This window comes from Fusarium flagelliforme, assembly GCF_020744385.1.
Source record: "Fusarium flagelliforme strain FIESC 12 MPI-CAGE-AA-0113 chromosome Unknown B0J16scaffold_6, whole genome shotgun sequence".
In the NCBI taxonomy this organism is placed as follows: domain Eukaryota; kingdom Fungi; phylum Ascomycota; class Sordariomycetes; order Hypocreales; family Nectriaceae; genus Fusarium; species Fusarium flagelliforme.
Window position 1 is genome coordinate 130882 of NW_025763508.1, and position 18735 is coordinate 149616.

The window sequence follows — 18735 nt, forward strand, 5'->3', positions numbered from 1 at the left end:
TATAGGTATATTTTATGACTTATAAAGTTAGTATTACAATAACTACCATAAAGCTATTCTTCTTCCCACAGGTTAGTTGTTAAAACACTTCCTTTTCCTTATCAACATCAATAAAACCACACAACTACAGTGTCGTGAGTATTGTTGACTGGGAGTTTGCGGGGTGGTACTCGTGCTACTGGGAGTATACACCTGCATGGTGTGGGAACCAAACTCGACAAGCATGGCAAGCTGCTGTTTCTGAATTCCTTGACACCTACCCTGCTGAACCTGAGATGGAGAACACGCGTCAACGGTGGTGAGGAGAGATCTGAGCTACTTTCAAACCAATTATGATACCCGACCCATTGCATTATTCTTGCAAACTGAGATATGACACAAAATCCAACAACAGGCGGCCCTGTACAGTTATGGGACAGCCTCCTCTCTTTTGAGCATATCATACGTCGGTTGAAGCAAAGCCATGTCGGCAGCATCGAGATATCGTCCAATCGCAGTCTTACTGCCGTCCCAGGTGTCCTACAATCTTGAGCTGTTCCAGACAGAGTTTGAGTGATACATGTCCGGCAACGTTAGTTGGGGTCATTGTGAACTACAGGTGTGTTGCGGTTGACTTCGACCAGTCGCGTTTCGTCTTGAATTTTGGCAATAACAACGCGGGCGAGGGGATTGTTGATACTTTTCACGTTGGCTATAGAGATCTCCTCATTAACTCAACTATGAATAGGGTGGCTTTCGACGTGGGAGCGCGTGCCAGATATTTCAGCACCTCTTTCATTCTTTGGTCCAATGAGAAACCCGCCGTGATACCTGTAGACAGAACTTAGTTAAGCCTGCAGAAACTGATTAAGCTCTAAGAAAACAGTCAAGTGCCACCTTTCGTCTCTTTATAACTAAACAGATTTCAAAGTATTGGTATGACAAACCTCAATAAGCGCTCGGCCTCCAGCTTAACCTACAATACTGGTAGCGCGCGCTACATGGATCATAAAGTGCGTTGTTCACAACATTACCGCACGCCAGGTTTACTACATCTAGAACTTTTACTTGTACATTTAATATTTAACTGCCTGCGACAAACATCAGTGCAAACACTTCTACCACGAAGTTTCAACCAATCAGTTTCAGACGGATTATCCTTGATCCGTATTAAGAAGAACGAAATGCTTTTCGTGGCTACCATCCGCCTTACCACAAACAAAACCGGTTCGCCATCTTGTCATTATGCCTAACAACAGATGCATCCGCGAGGCCGCACCATTTGTCCTTTTTTCATCCTGGTACACTCAGTAAAAGTCCGATGAGTAAGCTGACGATGTTACTCCACCAATCATCGCAAAAAGGGAGATATCAGCTTTCAGCCGCAACTCGAATTGGAGACATCCTTGACCAATCAAGTTGCGAGGATATGCCAGGCTGTGTCGACTTAGATGCATTCTCAACTTCAGCTGCGCCATGGTTGACGCCAATCGTGGCTCTGGACCGATATTCAGGAATTATCACATCCCTTCGTCTCAATTGAAGCAAAGAAATATTTGCTGTGAATGTCCAACCACGGAAGCGTGAACATTGCTTGACAAAGGGTATTCACAACATTTAGCTGCAGGGTCACGATCCAGTGCAACAGATCCTCCACAAAAGGAAGTAAGCTACGGCTGTAACGACACATTCCGTGTTGTGAAATAATGTTCCCCTCTTTGTACAGGCATCAGCGCCTTTTTTACTTGTCGATAGGTCAATATCTCGGCGGGGTTCAGGATTACATGAGATACAAGGTTTGTGGATGAACCAATCAGCACAAGGTATAACGCTTCTGTGTCAGCCTCAGCCCTGGCCAGGAGTCACATGGAATGGATGACTTGCATTCTTACATGTGCAATTTACGTCGCTCAAAAGTCCTTTTTCAGGTATAAAGTAACCTCGTTCCTCGTATTCTGTAACGGCCAAACATCATGGCTTCTACCACTGCAGTTCTAGCTACCCTTACACTCCTTGGGGGACTTTTCAGAATGTCTCTCGTTCCTATCCTCAAGTCTTTGTACATTCGTTTCTGGAAATGTGTCAACACCTTCATTGATTGGCACAAACTTCCTACCTGGTTCGCCGTTTTTAATCTCCTCGCTCTCCGATATGAACTTCGTGAGAAGAACTTGCACGACACATCTCCAGATGCAGACTTTCAGGGCTCCGAGGCTAAATGCCCAATGAAAGACTCCAAGTTCATCGCCTCTCGAGACTCGGATGGTCTTTACAATGATCTCAAGCAACCCAAGATGGGATGTGCTGGAATGAGGTTCGGTCGCAATGTTCCAAGGAAACACACCAAGCCGCCCACTGAGAAGGAACTGCTCACACCGAACCCCAGAGTAATCTCTGAGAAGATTCTCGCTCGACCGGAAGGTCAATTCAAACCAGCTGAGATCGTCAATCTTCTTGCGGCAGCGTGGATCCAGTTCCAAGTTCATGACTGGGCACAGCACTTCCTCGTGTCCAACGGCGACAAGGACATCAATATTCCTCTTGAGAAGAGAGACAAGTGGACTGAACAAACAATGAAGATCCCTCGTACCAAAAAGGCCGATATCCTATCCAAGCAGGATTCTGAAACCCCTGCTTATGATAATGAATGCACACACTGGTGGGACGCCTCCCAGATCTACGGCTCAACCGAAGCCGAAACACAAGCCTTACGCGCTCAATGCCACGAGTCAAAGCCCGGCCAACTGGACGTCACAGTCTCAGAAGGCGAGCAATTTCTCCCTCGATCAGAAGATGGTATTCCCAAAACTGGATTCAGACAGAACTGGTGGCTTGGTCTCGAACTTTTGCACACGCTCTTTGCTCTTGAGCATAACGCCATTGCTACGCAGCTTCACCTGTCGAATCCAAGTTGGTCTAGTGATCAAATCTTTGATACCGCTCGGATGATTAATTGTGCTCTTATGGCTAAGATTCATACTGTTGAGTGGACGCCTGGTATTTTGCAACATCCTGCGCTGCAGATTGGGATGAACGCAAATTGGTGGGGACTTTTAGGTGATAAGGTGAGTTAAATGACGGCTACAAGGATCTTTGCTGACTTGGCGATTAGCTGTGGCACGCTTTTGGCCGTGTGTTTGATAACAAGTCAGACGTCATCTCTGGTATTCCAGGTTCAGGCGTCAACCATGACGGCGTGCCATACTGCCTCACAGAAGAATTCGTTTCAGTCTACCGCCTTCATCCTCTGATCCCCGACAACGTCGCCTTCTTCAGTATCAAAGACGGCCAACACAAGGATACACTCCCCATCCAAGATGTCTCATTCGAGTCAGCTCGCAAGCCCTTCGAGGATGATGCCGAGTCTGGTCTAGGACTTTCCTTTGCGGATGTCTTTTACTCATTCGGCGTCAACCACCCCGGCGCTATCCGAGCCCACAACATGCCCAATTTCCTACGAGACTTGAAAGTCCCCGGTGACAAAGATTTTCCTGAGGGAAGACACATCGATCTGGGAACCATCGATATCCTCCGTGACCGCGAGCGCGGTGTTCCTCGCTACAATGAATTCCGTCGTCTCTTCCACATGTCGCCAGCAAAAAGCTTCATCGACCTCACAGGCGGCGACGCCAAATTGGCCGCCGAACTAGAAGAAGTCTACGAAGGCGACCTTGAAGCCGTCGATCTTTTGGTCGGTTCACTAAGCGAGCCTCTCCCCAAGGGCTTTGGATTTAGTGACACAGCCTTCCGTGTTTTTATCCTCATGGCTACGCGACGTATCAAGTCCGATCGATTTCTGGCTGGAGATGGTTGGTGTCCGGAGGTTTATACTCGCGAGGGGATGGAGTGGGTGCAGAATAATACTATGAAGGATGTTTTGTGCAGACATTTTCCTGAACTTGCTGCGCCGTTGCATAATGTTAAGAATGTGAGTATTTCTACGACTTCATCAAGTTTTTGAAACTGACTATGATAGGCTTTTGCTCCTTGGACCAAGCTTGGTCAGACAGCGGCTTATGCTGGACCGGAGACAAACAAGGCTAAGGTTTAATAAGGTCATGCTTATTGGAACAGTTTGTACTAGAGACCCAACTGTATTACCAGCTTTGGGTCTGCCTGGAAGGATACAATGAGATTGGGAGAAAATGAGCAATAGCTCCTAATATTACCTCTACCTTAAAACGAACAGCTAGGGCATACTGTATCTGTCAAAAGATCCACCATAGCTTTCCGCGTGTCTGCCATAAGTGACGGATGCGTTGTCACTTGAATAACCGTATATCCCCTCGCATCTTTTGAGAGCGGATCAGCTTCGTGCTCAAGCAATGCCTTGACCAAGCTGATATTCCCAGGGAAGCAGCAAACTGTAGAGCTGTATAGCCATATCTAATCGTCGCGGCTGAAATCTTAGGATCTCGAATAGTTTCTTGCACCTTATTGCCCCCAGTAGTAATAGCAACGTCCTTTATCACACAGCCCTTCCCAAAGATAAAAGTAGCCCTGGCATGAACAACAACAGCGCGCTGGACTAGTTTGTAAACGAACGGGGCGAGCTCAGTGTTATTCTCCTTTCTGTTGGACGATATGGCGAGACAGTGTAGCGGTGTCTACCCTTCGGCTCTTACAGAAAGGGGATCTGCACCATGGGAGAGAAGGAGCTTGGCCATTTTTGTAGCTTCGGATGTTGATTTTACACGACTATTCAGATGAGAACCCTCCTTAATTGGCGTCAACGCATAGTGGAGAGGTGTCCAGTCAGTTTCACCGATGCCATTCACATCAATGCCCTGACTGATGAGAAACTCAGCAATATCACATTTTGCCCCGGCTGCGGCGTAATGTAGTAACGTCTCACCGTAGCGATTCTTCGTTCTCAAAGCCTTACTTTTATCCTCTATTGACCACGAGGATATGTAAAGCTGTAACACCTTGAGATTGGAACCCAGCGCAGCAGCATGGAGAGGTGTTGCCCCCGCTTCAGTATCCCCTTCATGTACGGACGCACCATGGCTTCTAAGAAGGCGAATAGCGGTTTCGTTGATGCGCACAGGTGGTCCGCTCTGATGCATAGCAGTTGGTAAGGCAAGGAAATGCAGTGCTGTTTTGCCTTCGTGGTTGGAGGCATTGGGATCGGCGCCTTTTTCAAGTAGTACTTTCAGAGCTCCTACAAGATCGATGTGACGAGCAGCGATTATGATAAAGGGTTCCCCATAAGTGTCTCCATTTGGATCCGCTCCAGCGTCAATCAACAGGGCGATCAAAAGTTGTTGCTGTACATAATCATCGCCGTTGTAATCAATGAGTTTACTAGCCAGCAAAGGCTTGAACGCCACTGCGCAACCAAGTGCCTCATCCATAGTCCGTTGATCAAAGGATAGATCCGAGAGAAGTAGCTCTGTAGAATAGAACTTCCAGCTTCGCGCTGACCACAACAAGACATCATTCTTGGTTTTCGCCGTCCATTCCCACCATCCTAACAGAGCACGGAGGATGGGAACTTGACCATTCATAGCCGCTTGGAAAAGGCACATCTCAAGCTCTTTCATGTCGTTGGTAAAGGGCTTACTGTGCAGATGTTTCCAGAACAGCCAGAGTAGTCGTTTGTTGCCTTCACGAGCAGCTAATGCCAACGGTGATAGGCGAAGTTCATGCTCAGACGAACCAGCTATAACATCAGCGCCAGCCTGTAATAGAATATTCGCTACCTCGATACTATCCAGGTGGACTGCAAGGTGTAAAGGGGTGCCCCAGCAGCCATCGCCTGACTTGAGTAGGTATACAGCTTCTGGAAACGCAAGCACGTGCTGTAAGTTCGCCAGGTCATTGATGCAAATAGATGTGTGCAAAGGGTACTCTGAGTCCTGCCCTTTGAATGAGTTTCTGGCACGATCTGCCGTAGATTTGTGCCCTAGCATTGCGTTCGGTGCTATAAGATATATACAAACGATGAAAATGCAGGCAGCAATGGTTGTGAGAATGTGCTTATACATAGCCCCACTTCAGTTTGGCGGCACAGCAGACAAGGGACTACCAACCGACCAATGGTCTTGAATATCACGACTCCACCTACTGCGTAGCAGAACAGGTGGAGGATTGAATCCACTTCGCGAAAGGTAGTTAGTTAGGTTCGTTTCTTATGATCCTGACGCCTGAAACTGCATCAAGTCGATCTCAAAGCTTGCTCCCGGACACTTCATATTGGGAATATTCCTATACCACTCCAACTCACGCTCAAGCCCCCGATGAGCAAAATACTTCAACAATGTCGCTTGAGAATAACAGGTTATCTGGGGACCAAACGTCCCATTCTCAGTCCGATAGCAAAACTCTATGCTCTGGCAAAGTAATCGGGCTATCTTCTCAGAGTCTGCTTGAATATTACTGTCGCAGTTCGGTACACAAAGAAGAATGGTGTCAAGGATATCTAGCATTATGCTAGAGCCGAATATCCACGCACTGGCTGCTCCCATGGATGAGAAGATGAGGGCAAATGGGAATAGCTTCTCTTCATCGCTAGTGTCGACTGGATTGCTAGCCCGAGCTGGGACGGACCAATACACGGGTATTTTGCTTTCCGCCCAGGTTCGTTCTTGGTACTGGATCCGCCAATTATCGAGGTCGTGATATTTCTGGAGAAGGATGTTGATGTAAAAGGGTAAGTCTACAGAATCAACATCTCCTTGGAGAAGCTCGTGAGCGCTCGCCATTATCGAGGGTAGATCGATGGTAAGATCTAGTAGGCCAGTGAAAGTTACTTCAGTAGGAGGGCTAATGTGTTGTCGCCAGACGTAAGGTTCCAGTAAAAGCGGTCGCTTCTGAACCATTGCTTGAATCACCTGAGATAAAATGAGTGAGGTTCACTCCCGTCAAACTATTCACTTACGCAGATTACGCACAGGCGTCGGCAGAGGTCAACCCAACTCTGCGAGTGTGTTCCATACACAGCACGGTTACGAAGTATAGCAGATATGCCCTGAGCATGTGCGTTCCAACTCGTACTAGCATGGAAAAGAAACAGCTATCCCCCGTCAGTACCCATCCTTCTCTTATAGCCATTAATTACTCACCTCACAAGTGGAAAGCATAACGATAGCAGCAAGGCTCTGATCACTATTCCCAATCGACGGACTATTCAAGATACTGATGACCTTCGAGATAGCCTGGTTATACAGCTCGACCGTCTCATCATAAGAAATTCGCGTTTCTCCAGACAAGCGAATCTGAGTTGCGCAGAATGCCAATAGGGAATAGTCCAACGCCTCACTGGGGGCTTTCATTTGACATACAGCTCTGAACCAAGATGACGGTGTTGAGTCACCTTCGCTATTGCCCGCTTTCGATAGTGGGAAGTAGATACCGTCTGCGATTGAGAGGGCTTGCTGTCTGAACGTCTCTACGTCATATAACGAATCGAGCTGTGTACGCATTCTCTGTAGTAACCCTAGCCAGGAAATTGACACCTGCGACTTTGTCTCTCGCACGACAGATAGGGCAGAGACATTAGGGCAGGCTTGAGTTCTGTGGACCCAGAGAGTCGATTGCTCGTATCCTCGACATGAAATTCCCGCTTTGGAGCATCGTAGACATTTCGGGCGGGTAAGATCGCACTGAGATGAATTAATAATGGGCTTCTTGGTGTCATCTTTGGGATATACCTTTACGCGACGCCGTCTGCAATCGGGGCAGGCCTTGGATTTACCAGGGATGCCGACCATCGTCACGGAAGGAGAGGGTGGAGAGGGACGGAGACTTAAGCAGGAACAATTCGTTGTGAGGTTATTGAATCGGACACCAAACTACACTTGGCAGCAATCTTCGAGAGAATTTAGAGGGATGTTTCGGGAATATGTGGAAGAAGGTGAAGAAATGACGAGACGTTGAAATAGCGTCCACGAACGAGGAGACTGGCATGGGGCTGGATAGACTAAGCCGTAAAGAGTAGCATCCTTCGAGATGCCCAACAGGGACACCCCGCACCGAGGATCCGAAGGGGTCTTAACCCGATACGGAACCATCTCGCGAGGAAATGGTCAAGGGTACGATTTGTCAGAAGTCTCATAATAAACGCTACAGAAGTTTTTAAGAAGCGTCAAAGAACGCATTATCACACATTTTTTTCATTCTTCACATACCTCGATTCTTGAAGCTCTCTTGACGATTTCATTTAAGAACAATGGCTAGCCCAAACCAAAACCCTCGCGCTTCATCGCCCGAGAACGATCGGCAGAATGACACCCTACCAACAGAAATGGAGTCAGGCGAGGAAAAAGCTCCTGCGACGGACTTTGGACCAGCACCTGATGGAGGATTAAAAGCCTGGTCTGTTGTCGCTGGTAGCTTTTGCGCTGTATTCGCCAGTTTTGGATGGATTAACTGTACGTCCACCAACCTCTCTCGGGAACGAAACTAACATTTATAGGCATCGGCATATTCCAAGACTACTATGCCCAGAATCAGCTCAAGTCATACTCATCAAGCAGTATCGCCTGGATACCCTCTGTAGAATCCTTCATGATGTTTTTCTGGGTAAGTCCATCTCCAAACCGCCGCTGATTCATCTTCTCACACTATTAGGGCCCTGTGGTGGGTAAGATGTCAGATGAGCTTGGTCCTCGTGTACCAATCCTTTTTGGCTCGTTTCTTCATGTGTTTGGTCTTATGATGACGTCCATTTCAAAAGAGTATTATCAGATTCTTCTGTCTCAGAGTTTCTGTAGTGCTATTGGATGTTCATTCCTCTTCTATGCTCGTAAGTCTTCCAACTCATTCCCTTTGAATAGCTACCTAACAGTGTCTCTAGCCATCGCTGCTGTTGGTACTTGGTTTACTAAACACCGCGCCATTGCCTTTGGGATCGTCACCGCTGGATCCAGTCTCGGCGGTGTCGTGCTACCAATCATGGTGAATCGTCTAGTCGTTCGAATAGGATTTGGCTGGGCGATGAGATCCATCGCTTTCTTGTTTCTTGGACTTTTGGCTATTGCCAATCTTACTATCAAGTCAAGACTTCCACCGCCGAAGAGAAAGTTCAACCCGAATGATTTCACCACGCCATTCAAGGAGATGCCGTTTCTTCTGTTGACGATATCTGCATTCATGCTATACCTGGGTTCTTTTCTTCCTTTCAACTTTATCATTGTGCAAGCCAAGGCACTGGGTGTATCGCCAGGCCTGGCTGAGTACATGGTACCCATTGTCAATGCTGCATCGTAAGTCTCGCCATCCCACCTGTTTGAACTCTGACTGACAATCGCTAGCACGTTTGGCCGACTTCTACCAGCATATCTGGGCGACCGCATCGGTGTCTTCAACGTCATGATTCCTCTGACGCTTCTCGGTGGCATCTTCACTCTCACCGTCTGGCTCACCGCAAACTCCGCCGCATCAGTGATTGCTTACGCTGCGCTATATGGCTTTACATCCGGATGCACACTTTCCATCATTCCTGCCATGGTAGCTTCATTCTCTGATGTGCGAAGTATTGGTACTCGTAACGGATCGCTTTATGGTGTTGCGGCATTTGGTGTGCTTATTGGCAGTCCTGTTGCTGGAGCTATTGTTGGTGATCAAGATGGTAGTTTCTCTGGGTTGATCATTTTCTGTGGAGTATCCATTCTGGTTGGGACTGTGTTTGCTGTTATGTCTAGATGGGCTCTTGTTGGGGCTGGGTGGAGGATTAAAGTGTAGAGGGTGTGTTCAAGCTACTCATCATAAGCTTTTATGATAAAAGCTAAAAGAATGGGACTTGGATAAAACTTAATAGAGTTCCAAGTTCATATTCATCTCTTGTGGTTTTTGCTCCTGTGTTGTCAATTGTAACTCTATTTCTGCCTGCTGCGAACCTTACGGGTGGAAGGACGTGAAGAATTTGAAAACTTTGACCTGGTCGGGACTTGCTACTTAAGGCAGACACTCGTTGCAATAGAATCGTGCAACCTTTGCTCAACGCGACCGGTCGCATCATTCACCATGGCTACCATTGACAGTCTTCCACCCGAGATCCTCATCGAGATTATGAAGGAGTGTGATCTACACGACGTTGCTGCGCTCATGAAATCCTCACCCCTGTTCTTACATTTGTTCAGTGTCCATCGAGAACACCTTTTAACGTCGGTGGTCGATGTTCTGAGACCTGATTACCCAGATTGCGAACCGCACCTTTCCCTATGCATGTCCACTCTAGCATCACGTATCCGCTGTCAGAAGCGGCTAGATGCCACGACGGAGGAAGCGGAAGCAGTCAACGACCACCTTTGGGATCACCGCGACTTGGAACTTGACTTATCGACATCGACTTATCCCCCGATCCTACGCAACATTTCACGGCTTCATACCGAGGCGAAGTTTGTCGCAGGCTACTATGCATGCGCGTGCTGGCGTTCGCTCTACCGACATTACAAGTTAAAGTTCCCAGCGTTTACCCCAGCCACTTGGCCTAAGACGTTGTGGCTTTCCCAGACCGAAAGATGGCGATTTGTCCAAACTGCTATCCACTATGACGCCTTTTGCCAAATGTTCTTTCTGAACGGCGAGGTTCTTTTCGAGGGCTATAAATCCAAACGCGAACGATTCTTTCAAGTCTCAGAGATGGACGGCATTGGCGCGGGAAACATATATTCTATCGCCGGTTTTATCGTGAAGGAATATGACACTATGGTCAGTCATGTTGCCTGGACTCTTGACAAGTGGGAAAAGTGGGAAGATTCGATAAAAGAAAGGCAGACGGACAAGCCGCGCGTCAACCTCAAAGTTATATTGAGGCAAGGCAAAAAGAAGGTTTTCACAAGCATCAGAAGCACGATGCAATGCAACCGTGTTGGGAATACCCCGGACCGTCATCACGCCGATCCCAGCCCCGAGATTGAAGCAAATTTACAACTATGGCAGAAGTACACTTCCCGGTTCAAACAACGCACAACAAAAGAAAGACAGACATTCATTCACTTTCTCACATCTCAGGGCCTTGGCATGTTTTGCAAATTGGTGCAGATGAATTCCGAAAGGCGAATAGAGTTCTTACTGGAAATGTTCTACAGACTCAATAAAGGCAATAAGGTTACGGCGGATCATCCTTCCTTCCGGCGGAGTGATGTTTATTGGGAGCCATGGATGGGTACAGTCAGTCGCCCAGTTTTAAGGAATACGTTCGCTTTCGAACATGCTCTTGAATGCTGGGATATGGCTCGATTCCCTCGTAAAGACGGACAATTGCTGGACCGAGCTGAGACGAGCCCTACGAACCAGGTCAGATGAAGGATCAATTGAAAGCCCAATCTATCAACTTCACAATAACATAGGGCCTGAATAATAAGACGTCTGCCTTTTTGTCAAGGTTGGGCGAGTTTATGATCCTGGAGCCATCGATCTTGATAGCTTTGGTGTTTGTGTTATCGGTGTAATCTTAATCTATGTCCAAGGCGATTATGGACAGAGGCTATACAAGAGGGGGAAGTTTCTAGAGCCAGTAATTAAGTTGCTATTTTCAACACGATAACATTGATTGGTGACCAGTAGCTGAATATGACGTGGAGTTGCAAGCGTATAGTTCTTAGCATACGATTCCATGACGGCTTGTCATGATGATAGCAGAACGCTCATCGATATTGGTCCTGCTTAGGCAGTGACAATCAAGGTTATTGAATTGGCTAAGATAGAAGAAAGAAGTATTGTACCACAAGAGGTAGATGTCGACAATGCTATCCCGGCATGCGATAGTGTTGTGGATCTTCCTAGTCTGAAGGAACAAGGCACCAACTCATTAGTAGTGAATATCATTCTGATGCCAAGCCAACTCTGTTTAAAACATCGGGACCTGACCGCACTTGTTCAATCTGTGTCAAGTTTCAAGGGCACTAGAGCAGGACTCTCTTCCTACCCCACATTGAGCTCGAGTCCATTTTAAGAGCCAACAGAACATGGTGGGTCTTGAAAGTGAAGTGCGTCACAAGAGCCTTTTACTAGCCAGACTCCACCAAGTTTGAAATAAGTCGAGTCAGGAAACGATTGTCAATAATGATCCACCCTGTTTCCTCCCTGTCAATTGGGACAATTCGGCCTCGGCCAACACAGATGTCCGATCCCCATCAACCCCAGTTTTGTACCCATCAAGACCAAAAAAAGCTCCACTGCTAGAAACTTATTTATACATGACGCATTTCCTCTTGACCGCATCACCCAGTTTCTCTACTCTACTCAACCAACTCATTCACTTTATATCAAAATGGCTCGAATTCTCATCACTGGCTCAACTGACGGCTTCGGCTTCGAAGCAGCTCGTCAACTAATTGAGCGCAAGCACGAAGTCTATCTCCACGCCCGCAACCAACAGCGTGCCGAAGAAGTCAAGACAAAGCTACCTGGAGCTGCTGGTGTTTTCATCGCTGACTTGACAACCGTTGCTGAGACGCGGAAACTAGCCGAGGAAGCCAACGCCATCGGTACTTTCGACGCCGTCATTCTCAACGCTGGCCTTATGTCCGGACCCTACCGAAAGGTCGACCTTGGTGTACCAGCGAGTGTCTTTGTCAATCTCGTCGCGCCATATATCCTCGCATCTCTCCTCAAGCAACCCAAGCGTTTCATCGTCATCGCTTCCATGCTGCACCACCAGGCCGATACCAGCCTCAAGGACATTTTCTGGCTTGAACGTGGTGAAGAGGCTTGGCAGGATTTCCAGGCCTACTGTGACACCAAGTTTCACGTTATGCTTCTTGTGAACGCGCTCGCGAGACGCTTCAAGGATTCTTCTTATATTTCTGTGCATCCGGGTTGGGTTCCTACTAAGCTTGCTGGTGCTGAGGCGCCTGATAAGATGGAGGATGGTATTGAGACTTATGTTATGTTGGCGGAGGGTGATTACGATACTGGTCTCTCTGGAGTTTATTTCAATCCCAAGAAGGAGCAAGGTCAGCCTCATGCGTTGACGGCGAATGAAGACTTGCAAGAGACTCTTGTCAAGGCATGCGAGGACCTTACAGGCTTGAAGCTTCCCAGCTCTTGAGCCTAGAAACATAATTAAGGATTATTATCATCGTCATGTCTTCTCATGCGAAAGGTGAAATTGTTCCTCGATGCTACCCGACAAAGCACGGTTGTTCTGATGTCTTGGCATTACGATGAAGGTTCTGGACAGAGACTGTTCTCATTGGCTGCTGTTATTGAGAACTGCCGAGGTTGCAAGGATAGTGGGTGGATCCCCGTTGATTTTCCTGTTCTAAGATTAGTTGTAGCTGAACACTATAGGGTAAACGTCCAGTCAACTTCAGTTATCATAGTTAAAGCGCCTCTTGCTGAGATATTCTATGACGAAAACTCTAGTAATGAAAATAGAAGTCTTTAGAGATCAAACTAGAAATAAGTTCCAAGTTTGTGTACGGTTATCGGATTTCTGTGGAGTGATCAATTGAACGACCTTCTCACAAATGCACTGCAGCTCGGTTGAGTCGAGGCATCACAATAGCTTTTTAAATTACTAGACGTTAAATTGCAAGAAAACCACTGGTCGTTACGTTTTCGAGCCAGTGAAAGATTTGAGGTTAAAGATGCTACCTTAGGATGAATATTACGCCTGTATTGAAGAGCAAATACAGACACTTGGACGAGTGGAATTCACGGTGGGGAAATTGCACCAAGAAGCGACGAGAGGCGATGACATCATGAGTGTCAAGTCCACCCTAGAAATTGCCGGTTAGTCAGCGGATTGGATTGAAGTAGCCTAGCGCGGCAGCAGTATATCCGAATATCCGAACATTCACAACAACCAATGATAGAAGAGACATATGCATCATAGACTCACATACTATATATAGTGGTAAGAACCTGATGGATTGTAAAAGTATTCTCGCAGTATACTGGGTCTAATGACTGCTAATAGGTCCTTTTGTATCTCTTTGTCCTTCCAAGCTTCCAGTGTCACCAGACTCAGAGCCATCCGCCGACACGCCTTCATTGGCAGCAATGCGCATCTCCAAATCTGGGTTCTTCTGCTTCCAGCTCTTCATATACCAAACACCACCCATCAAGATCGCCCACATAGTAAACTCAAACACCGTCGCAGCCGGATATCCATGAGGAAACTTGGGTGCCTCAACCGTTGGAAACGTAAACAGTGGAATCCAAATCTGATTACAGAATCCCAACGTCATCATGGACGAGATAATGAGACCTCGTTCTCCATAGTTCTCCTTCAGTGTCGAGTTGACCCATGAGTAAAGAATGGGCGAGGCCATGCCTGAGAAACCACCGAAGTAGAATGCGACGAATTTGAGACCGTCGGGTACTGTCCAGATAGACAGGACGATGCAGGCGAAGAATACGAAAGAGGCTTGGAATGTCCAGAGGCCACGAAGGCTGAGACAACCTGCCAAAGTGGTGCCGAGCCATGATGATATGGCGCGTAGCAAGTCGATGAAGGTTGGGAGAATATTGACAAGCTCGATTGAGTAGCCGGTGGAACGTAGCCAGAGAGCCATATAACCGGTCTGACAAGTGGTTAGTTTTGGGGATCAGTACGAGAAAGGAGTGACTCACCCAGTAATGAGCTTGGCAGAGAAAGATGTAGCAAGAAACACAAATCCACCACATAGGCCGACTCAAAGTATACTTGAAAGTCTTCCAAGTAATACCCTCCTTCTCAACAGTAGGTATACGCTTCAAAGCAAGAGCGTGATCTGCCTCGGTCATATACCATCGTCTTGGAGAAGTAGGCAAACCAGGCCAGACCACAAATCCAAGGAAAGCAAGAGGAAGAGTGATAATACCCTGAACGATAAACAGCCATCGCCAGCCTGCACGTCCAAACACACCGTCGAGGTTCCTGTATGCGGCTGCTTGGAGATATCCTGAGAACATGGAGCCTAGGGAGTTGCCCATGAACCAAACTCCTGCTCTTTTGAAGAGTTCTTCATTTTTGAACCAGGAGCCGACTGCAGGTACATGTTAGTTAAATTGAATGAGTAGGATGGCTGGACTTACGGATGAGATGAGTGCCACCGAATGAACTTGCTTCCAGGAAGCCAGTCAACGCTCTCAGGATGTAGAGATGCCAGCTATGTTGGATTTCGGATTGGCAGAAGGCGATGATGGCCCATAGTACTTGGAGTGAAGGAAGTAGGAACGGTGCCCTGATATGGTTAGTACAACGATTACTAAGGGGGTAGCCATTCTACTTACAGCTTTCCTTTGGTCTGCAGGGTCATGAGCGGGATCTGGCCCAAGACATATGCCGTGTTATCTGCATGTGTAAGCTCACCATATCCGGAGAACCGCATACACCGAGTCATAACTTACAAGCAACAACATAATAATTCAGCTCATTTCCGAAAGCGCCGAGATCCTCTTTCATGCCTGATACGTAAGCATTGGTAATGTTTTGCTGCCCGAGAAACTAAACCAAAAAGTCAGTACTAAGCCTCGGTCGGAAGTCGGCTTATGAATGGACTCACGCGGCAGAAGACTTGTTAATGTTAGCATACCGTCAAAATCAGGACTTGCTTGAGACTCACAACTCAATGATCCAAAGACCAAAATAGCCAAATCTAGCTTTCGAAGAAGTTTCCTTTCTTCCTTTGGGTAATGGGATGCTGTTCCAATGTCAGTTGCCATCTTCTGCCACGGAAGTCGGAGACGTACGATACCAGTCAAAGACGGATACAACAACCGCCCCGACCTTATTCCCCTTGAAACTTGACGCTAAACCCATGTTTGCAGGATATTGGACTGTTTGGGAGAGTTTATTGGATGATCATGTCCCAATGGCCTGGATTCACAAGGCCTTTTAACTTGGTCATTTACGTCCTGTTATCTTGCGATCGGGGAACCAGCCCTGCCAAGAACTACATCACAGGATGCAAGTATGGCGAGCTCGATCTAACGATGAACTCCCCGTGAACTCCCCGCCCCTAGTAAACACTTTTGAGCTCCGCGGTTCCTGATGTAGAAACCGGATACTACACTAGTAACATCAAGACATCCACAATAAGTATCGGGGATATCGCCGACAATCCGCGATTATATTATCAACCACTATCTTAGTTCGATAGGGCTTAATTGCCAAGATTATTTGCCGATGCTTATGGAAAACGCCATGGGTTATCATATGGCGACATATGGCGACATCTGCCCCACTCGTGATACTCCAACCACATAGGTCAAAAGTGCGGGGAATGAAACAATTGGTTATCGATGGCGACATTGTGTTGTAGTGTCACGCGAATAAGGGTATCATTTTCCGAATTGATAACTGAGTCAGGGAGATAGCTTCGGTAATAGTGCGGGGTGTGGAGGGTGGTTGACAAGAGGAGTTTGAGTATAAGTCAGTCCATTTCCTGGGCAATAGATAGGGAGTTATTACCTCTGTATCCGGTTAATTTAGTTGTTAATCCTGATTACTCTTTCAAAATGCCGTCTGCTACTCAGCTTTACCAATACAACCATGTCCCCGAGACAAAGGAAAACCTCGACTGGGCAGATTGTAAGTACACCTTTACCTGCCAAGAGTCACCACAGTCCAGTCCAGTCGCTAATCTGTTCTCCATTACAGTACCTACAATCGATCTCTCCCTCTACGGCACAGAAAGTGGCAACGCAACACTCGCCGAAACCCTCATCGAAGCAATCCGCACGAAAGGCTTCTTCTACGTAACCAACTACGGCATCTCCCAAGAAGAAGTAGACACACAATTCGCTCTCGGTCAACAATTCTATGAGCTTCCGCTCGAGGAGAAACTCAAGTACCAACCAGACCTAGACTCTGGTGACTACAATGGCTACAGACCTGCGGGACGACGTGTTTTGAGCGGGAATATTAAGGATAAGGTTGAGGTTTGGAACATGGCTAGTATGGATACCTAAGTAAAGATTGTAGGAGACTTGACTAATACGCTACAGCTAACGATGGACACATTACCCAACCCCTTCCTGAACTTCTGCAAAAGAACAAGACTTTGATCGAAAGCTTCTCTAAGGACTTACACGACAAGGTCCTCGACCCTCTTCTACACCTTATCGCCATTGCTCTCGAACTCCCAGAGGACTTCTTCACCAAGCTCCACCAATGGAACGTCCACGATGAGTCTCACCTGCGATATATGAAATACTCCAAGTTCAGTCCCGAGGAACTCGAGAAGCTTAGTGATGGACTCTGGTCACTGGGCCATACTGATCTTGGCACCATCACTCTTCTCTTCCGTCAACCGGTAGCTGCGCTCCAGATCAAGGATCATAAGAGTGGTGAATGGAAGTGGGCTAAGCCTTTGGATGGAAGCTTGACTGTTAATACGTGTGATGCGTTGAGTTTCTTGACTGGAAATTATATCAAGTCCACTGTGCACCGAGTAAGCCAAGCCTTCAATGTTCCAATAGTTACTCATCACTAACTGATAACTCAACAGGTTGCCGCACCACCCAAGGATCAACAACACGTCGACAGACTTGGCCTTCTGTACTTTGCTCGCCCACAAAACGACTTGGTTCTCAACACAATTGACTCGCCGGTTCTGAAACGCGAGGGATATGTGCAGAATGAATTTGAGGCTGGGGGCCATAAGGTGCCGACTATGGGAGAGTTCACGACGCTGAAGCAGACTTGGCAACAGCGCAAGGGTAAAACATACAAGGGTGAAGATGGAGTTGAGATTCTACCTGGTTTCAAGGGTAAATACCACGAATAGGGATATGTAGCTGGAAATTGAAAAACAATAGCTGTGAGCTCTAAAGTGTTGTTCTATCAAGTACGATTTTGCGGATGTGTCACCGTCAAACCCGAAAAGTAGTGTTCAATGATTGAATATCCAATGATTCGCTCCGATGAGATGGCAAGCTACACAGGCTAGTGCATTCGATTCCACAACTGTGTGCATGGGTTAAAAGAATAGTTTATTGCCACTGCTAAGATTAAAATGTATGTTTCTAAAACAAAATTCATATCAATCTCTTCTGCATTAGATATTTCGAAGTTTAAATCCAAGTCTATCAGCTGCAGGAGTTGAGTTTGCCATATGCATGGGGGGCTTTGTGGGCGATGACCTCGGCTACGAGATCGGTCGACTTTGAGTTCCGAAGAAAGGCGTACGTTCGTGGCCAAGAGCTGGGTATGCAACCGCCAGGCCCCTGTCGTACGCGCACAAGTTAGTTGGAGTCCTGGCTGGTGTCAGATTATCACTTACCATTCATAGCAGCGGGGTGCTCTTGAATAATTCTTTCGAAGGCATTCAGAGAAGCAGCGGAGATGGCAGTGTTGGTAATGTTAACAGCAGCATTAATCTCGTTGGGAGCGGTATTTCGTTCATTGGCTGATACTCCCCTATTCAGGCCTGAAGCTAGCATCTGCTGCTCTTTGGCCATCTTCGGCCGGATTAATTCATCTGCGACTGTGTATCTGCTAGTCGACCTTGCTCTTTGGTCACCTTGATATGGTCTAGTTGTAGCTGCTTCAGCGACTCAATTCCAGAAGTATACGGTCAGAACCTTGTTCATTGAAGACAGTATGGTACTAGGCTACTTTTACACACTTTCTTATACTTTAAAATTGATTGAGGAAGTTACGTTGAAGTTTCCAATGCTCGCCTTCTCCATGAACCTCCTACTACTGGAAACAAGGCCGTTGAGGCATTCTGTGAGATCTGTTCTGTAATCTTGACCCTTCAACAATACCTTGGCTATCTTCCTCACTATATATACCGATCGATCCCGTCTTAGGAAAATTCCATTTCAAGCGGTTTGATGGAGAAAGGAACGTCCAATCACCCGAGACAACCC

At 47.1% G+C, this 18735-nt stretch overlaps 8 protein-coding genes across 8 annotated transcripts; 5 read left to right on the plus strand and 3 right to left on the minus strand.

The window, feature by feature from the left end:
- Positions 1-1952: 1952 nt before the first annotated feature.
- B0J16DRAFT_416752 (heme peroxidase) lies at positions 1953-4030 on the plus strand (the record flags this gene model as incomplete). The annotated part of the gene is made up of 3 exons (XM_046133624.1): positions 1953-3044; positions 3092-3907; positions 3956-4030. 3 exons carry the CDS (start codon positions 1953-1955, stop codon positions 4028-4030), a joined length of 1983 nt encoding a protein of 660 aa, XP_045979585.1.
- Positions 4031-4177: 147 nt separating this feature from the next.
- Positions 4178-5894, minus strand: B0J16DRAFT_402370 (ankyrin repeat-containing domain protein; the record flags this gene model as incomplete). The annotated part of the gene is made up of 1 exon (XM_046132647.1): positions 4178-5894. One exon carries the CDS (start codon positions 5892-5894, stop codon positions 4587-4589), a length of 1308 nt encoding a protein of 435 aa, XP_045979586.1. The 3' UTR covers positions 4178-4586.
- B0J16DRAFT_416754 (uncharacterized protein) lies at positions 5720-7870 on the minus strand. The gene is made up of 4 exons (XM_046133625.1): positions 7635-7870; positions 7047-7586; positions 6863-6997; positions 5720-6815 (listed from the first exon to the last, which is right to left on the minus strand). Exons 1-4 carry the CDS (start codon positions 7692-7694, stop codon positions 6114-6116), a joined length of 1437 nt encoding a protein of 478 aa, XP_045979587.1. The 5' UTR covers positions 7695-7870; the 3' UTR covers positions 5720-6113.
- Positions 7871-8080: 210 nt separating this feature from the next.
- On the plus strand, positions 8081-9670 carry B0J16DRAFT_364018 (major facilitator superfamily domain-containing protein). Its single transcript, XM_046129909.1, has 5 exons — positions 8081-8354; positions 8399-8505; positions 8554-8728; positions 8780-9188; positions 9237-9670. The coding sequence occupies exons 1-5, from the start codon at positions 8153-8155 to the stop codon at positions 9664-9666; spliced, it is 1323 nt and encodes a 440-aa protein (XP_045979588.1). The 5' UTR covers positions 8081-8152; the 3' UTR covers positions 9667-9670.
- Positions 9671-9948: 278 nt separating this feature from the next.
- On the plus strand, positions 9949-11232 carry B0J16DRAFT_322500 (uncharacterized protein; the record flags this gene model as incomplete). Its single annotated transcript, XM_046125709.1, has 1 exon — positions 9949-11232. The coding sequence occupies one exon, from the start codon at positions 9949-9951 to the stop codon at positions 11230-11232; it is 1284 nt and encodes a 427-aa protein (XP_045979589.1).
- A 905-nt stretch (positions 11233-12137) lies between these two features.
- B0J16DRAFT_346187 (uncharacterized protein) lies at positions 12138-13233 on the plus strand. Its single transcript, XM_046128402.1, has one exon. It carries the CDS (start codon positions 12200-12202, stop codon positions 12977-12979), a length of 780 nt encoding a protein of 259 aa, XP_045979590.1. The 5' UTR covers positions 12138-12199; the 3' UTR covers positions 12980-13233.
- Positions 13234-13835: 602 nt separating this feature from the next.
- B0J16DRAFT_322502 (major facilitator superfamily domain-containing protein) lies at positions 13836-15679 on the minus strand (the record flags this gene model as incomplete). Its single annotated transcript, XM_046125710.1, has 8 exons — positions 13836-14459; positions 14509-14903; positions 14953-15101; positions 15151-15211; positions 15268-15364; positions 15423-15433; positions 15483-15560; positions 15610-15679. The coding sequence occupies 8 exons, from the start codon at positions 15677-15679 to the stop codon at positions 13836-13838; spliced, it is 1485 nt and encodes a 494-aa protein (XP_045979591.1).
- A 698-nt stretch (positions 15680-16377) lies between these two features.
- Positions 16378-17648, plus strand: B0J16DRAFT_357203 (uncharacterized protein; the record flags this gene model as incomplete). The annotated part of the gene is made up of 4 exons (XM_046129525.1): positions 16378-16450; positions 16520-16816; positions 16867-17312; positions 17370-17648. The coding sequence occupies 4 exons, from the start codon at positions 16378-16380 to the stop codon at positions 17646-17648; spliced, it is 1095 nt and encodes a 364-aa protein (XP_045979592.1).
- Between the last annotated feature and the right edge of the window lie 1087 nt (positions 17649-18735).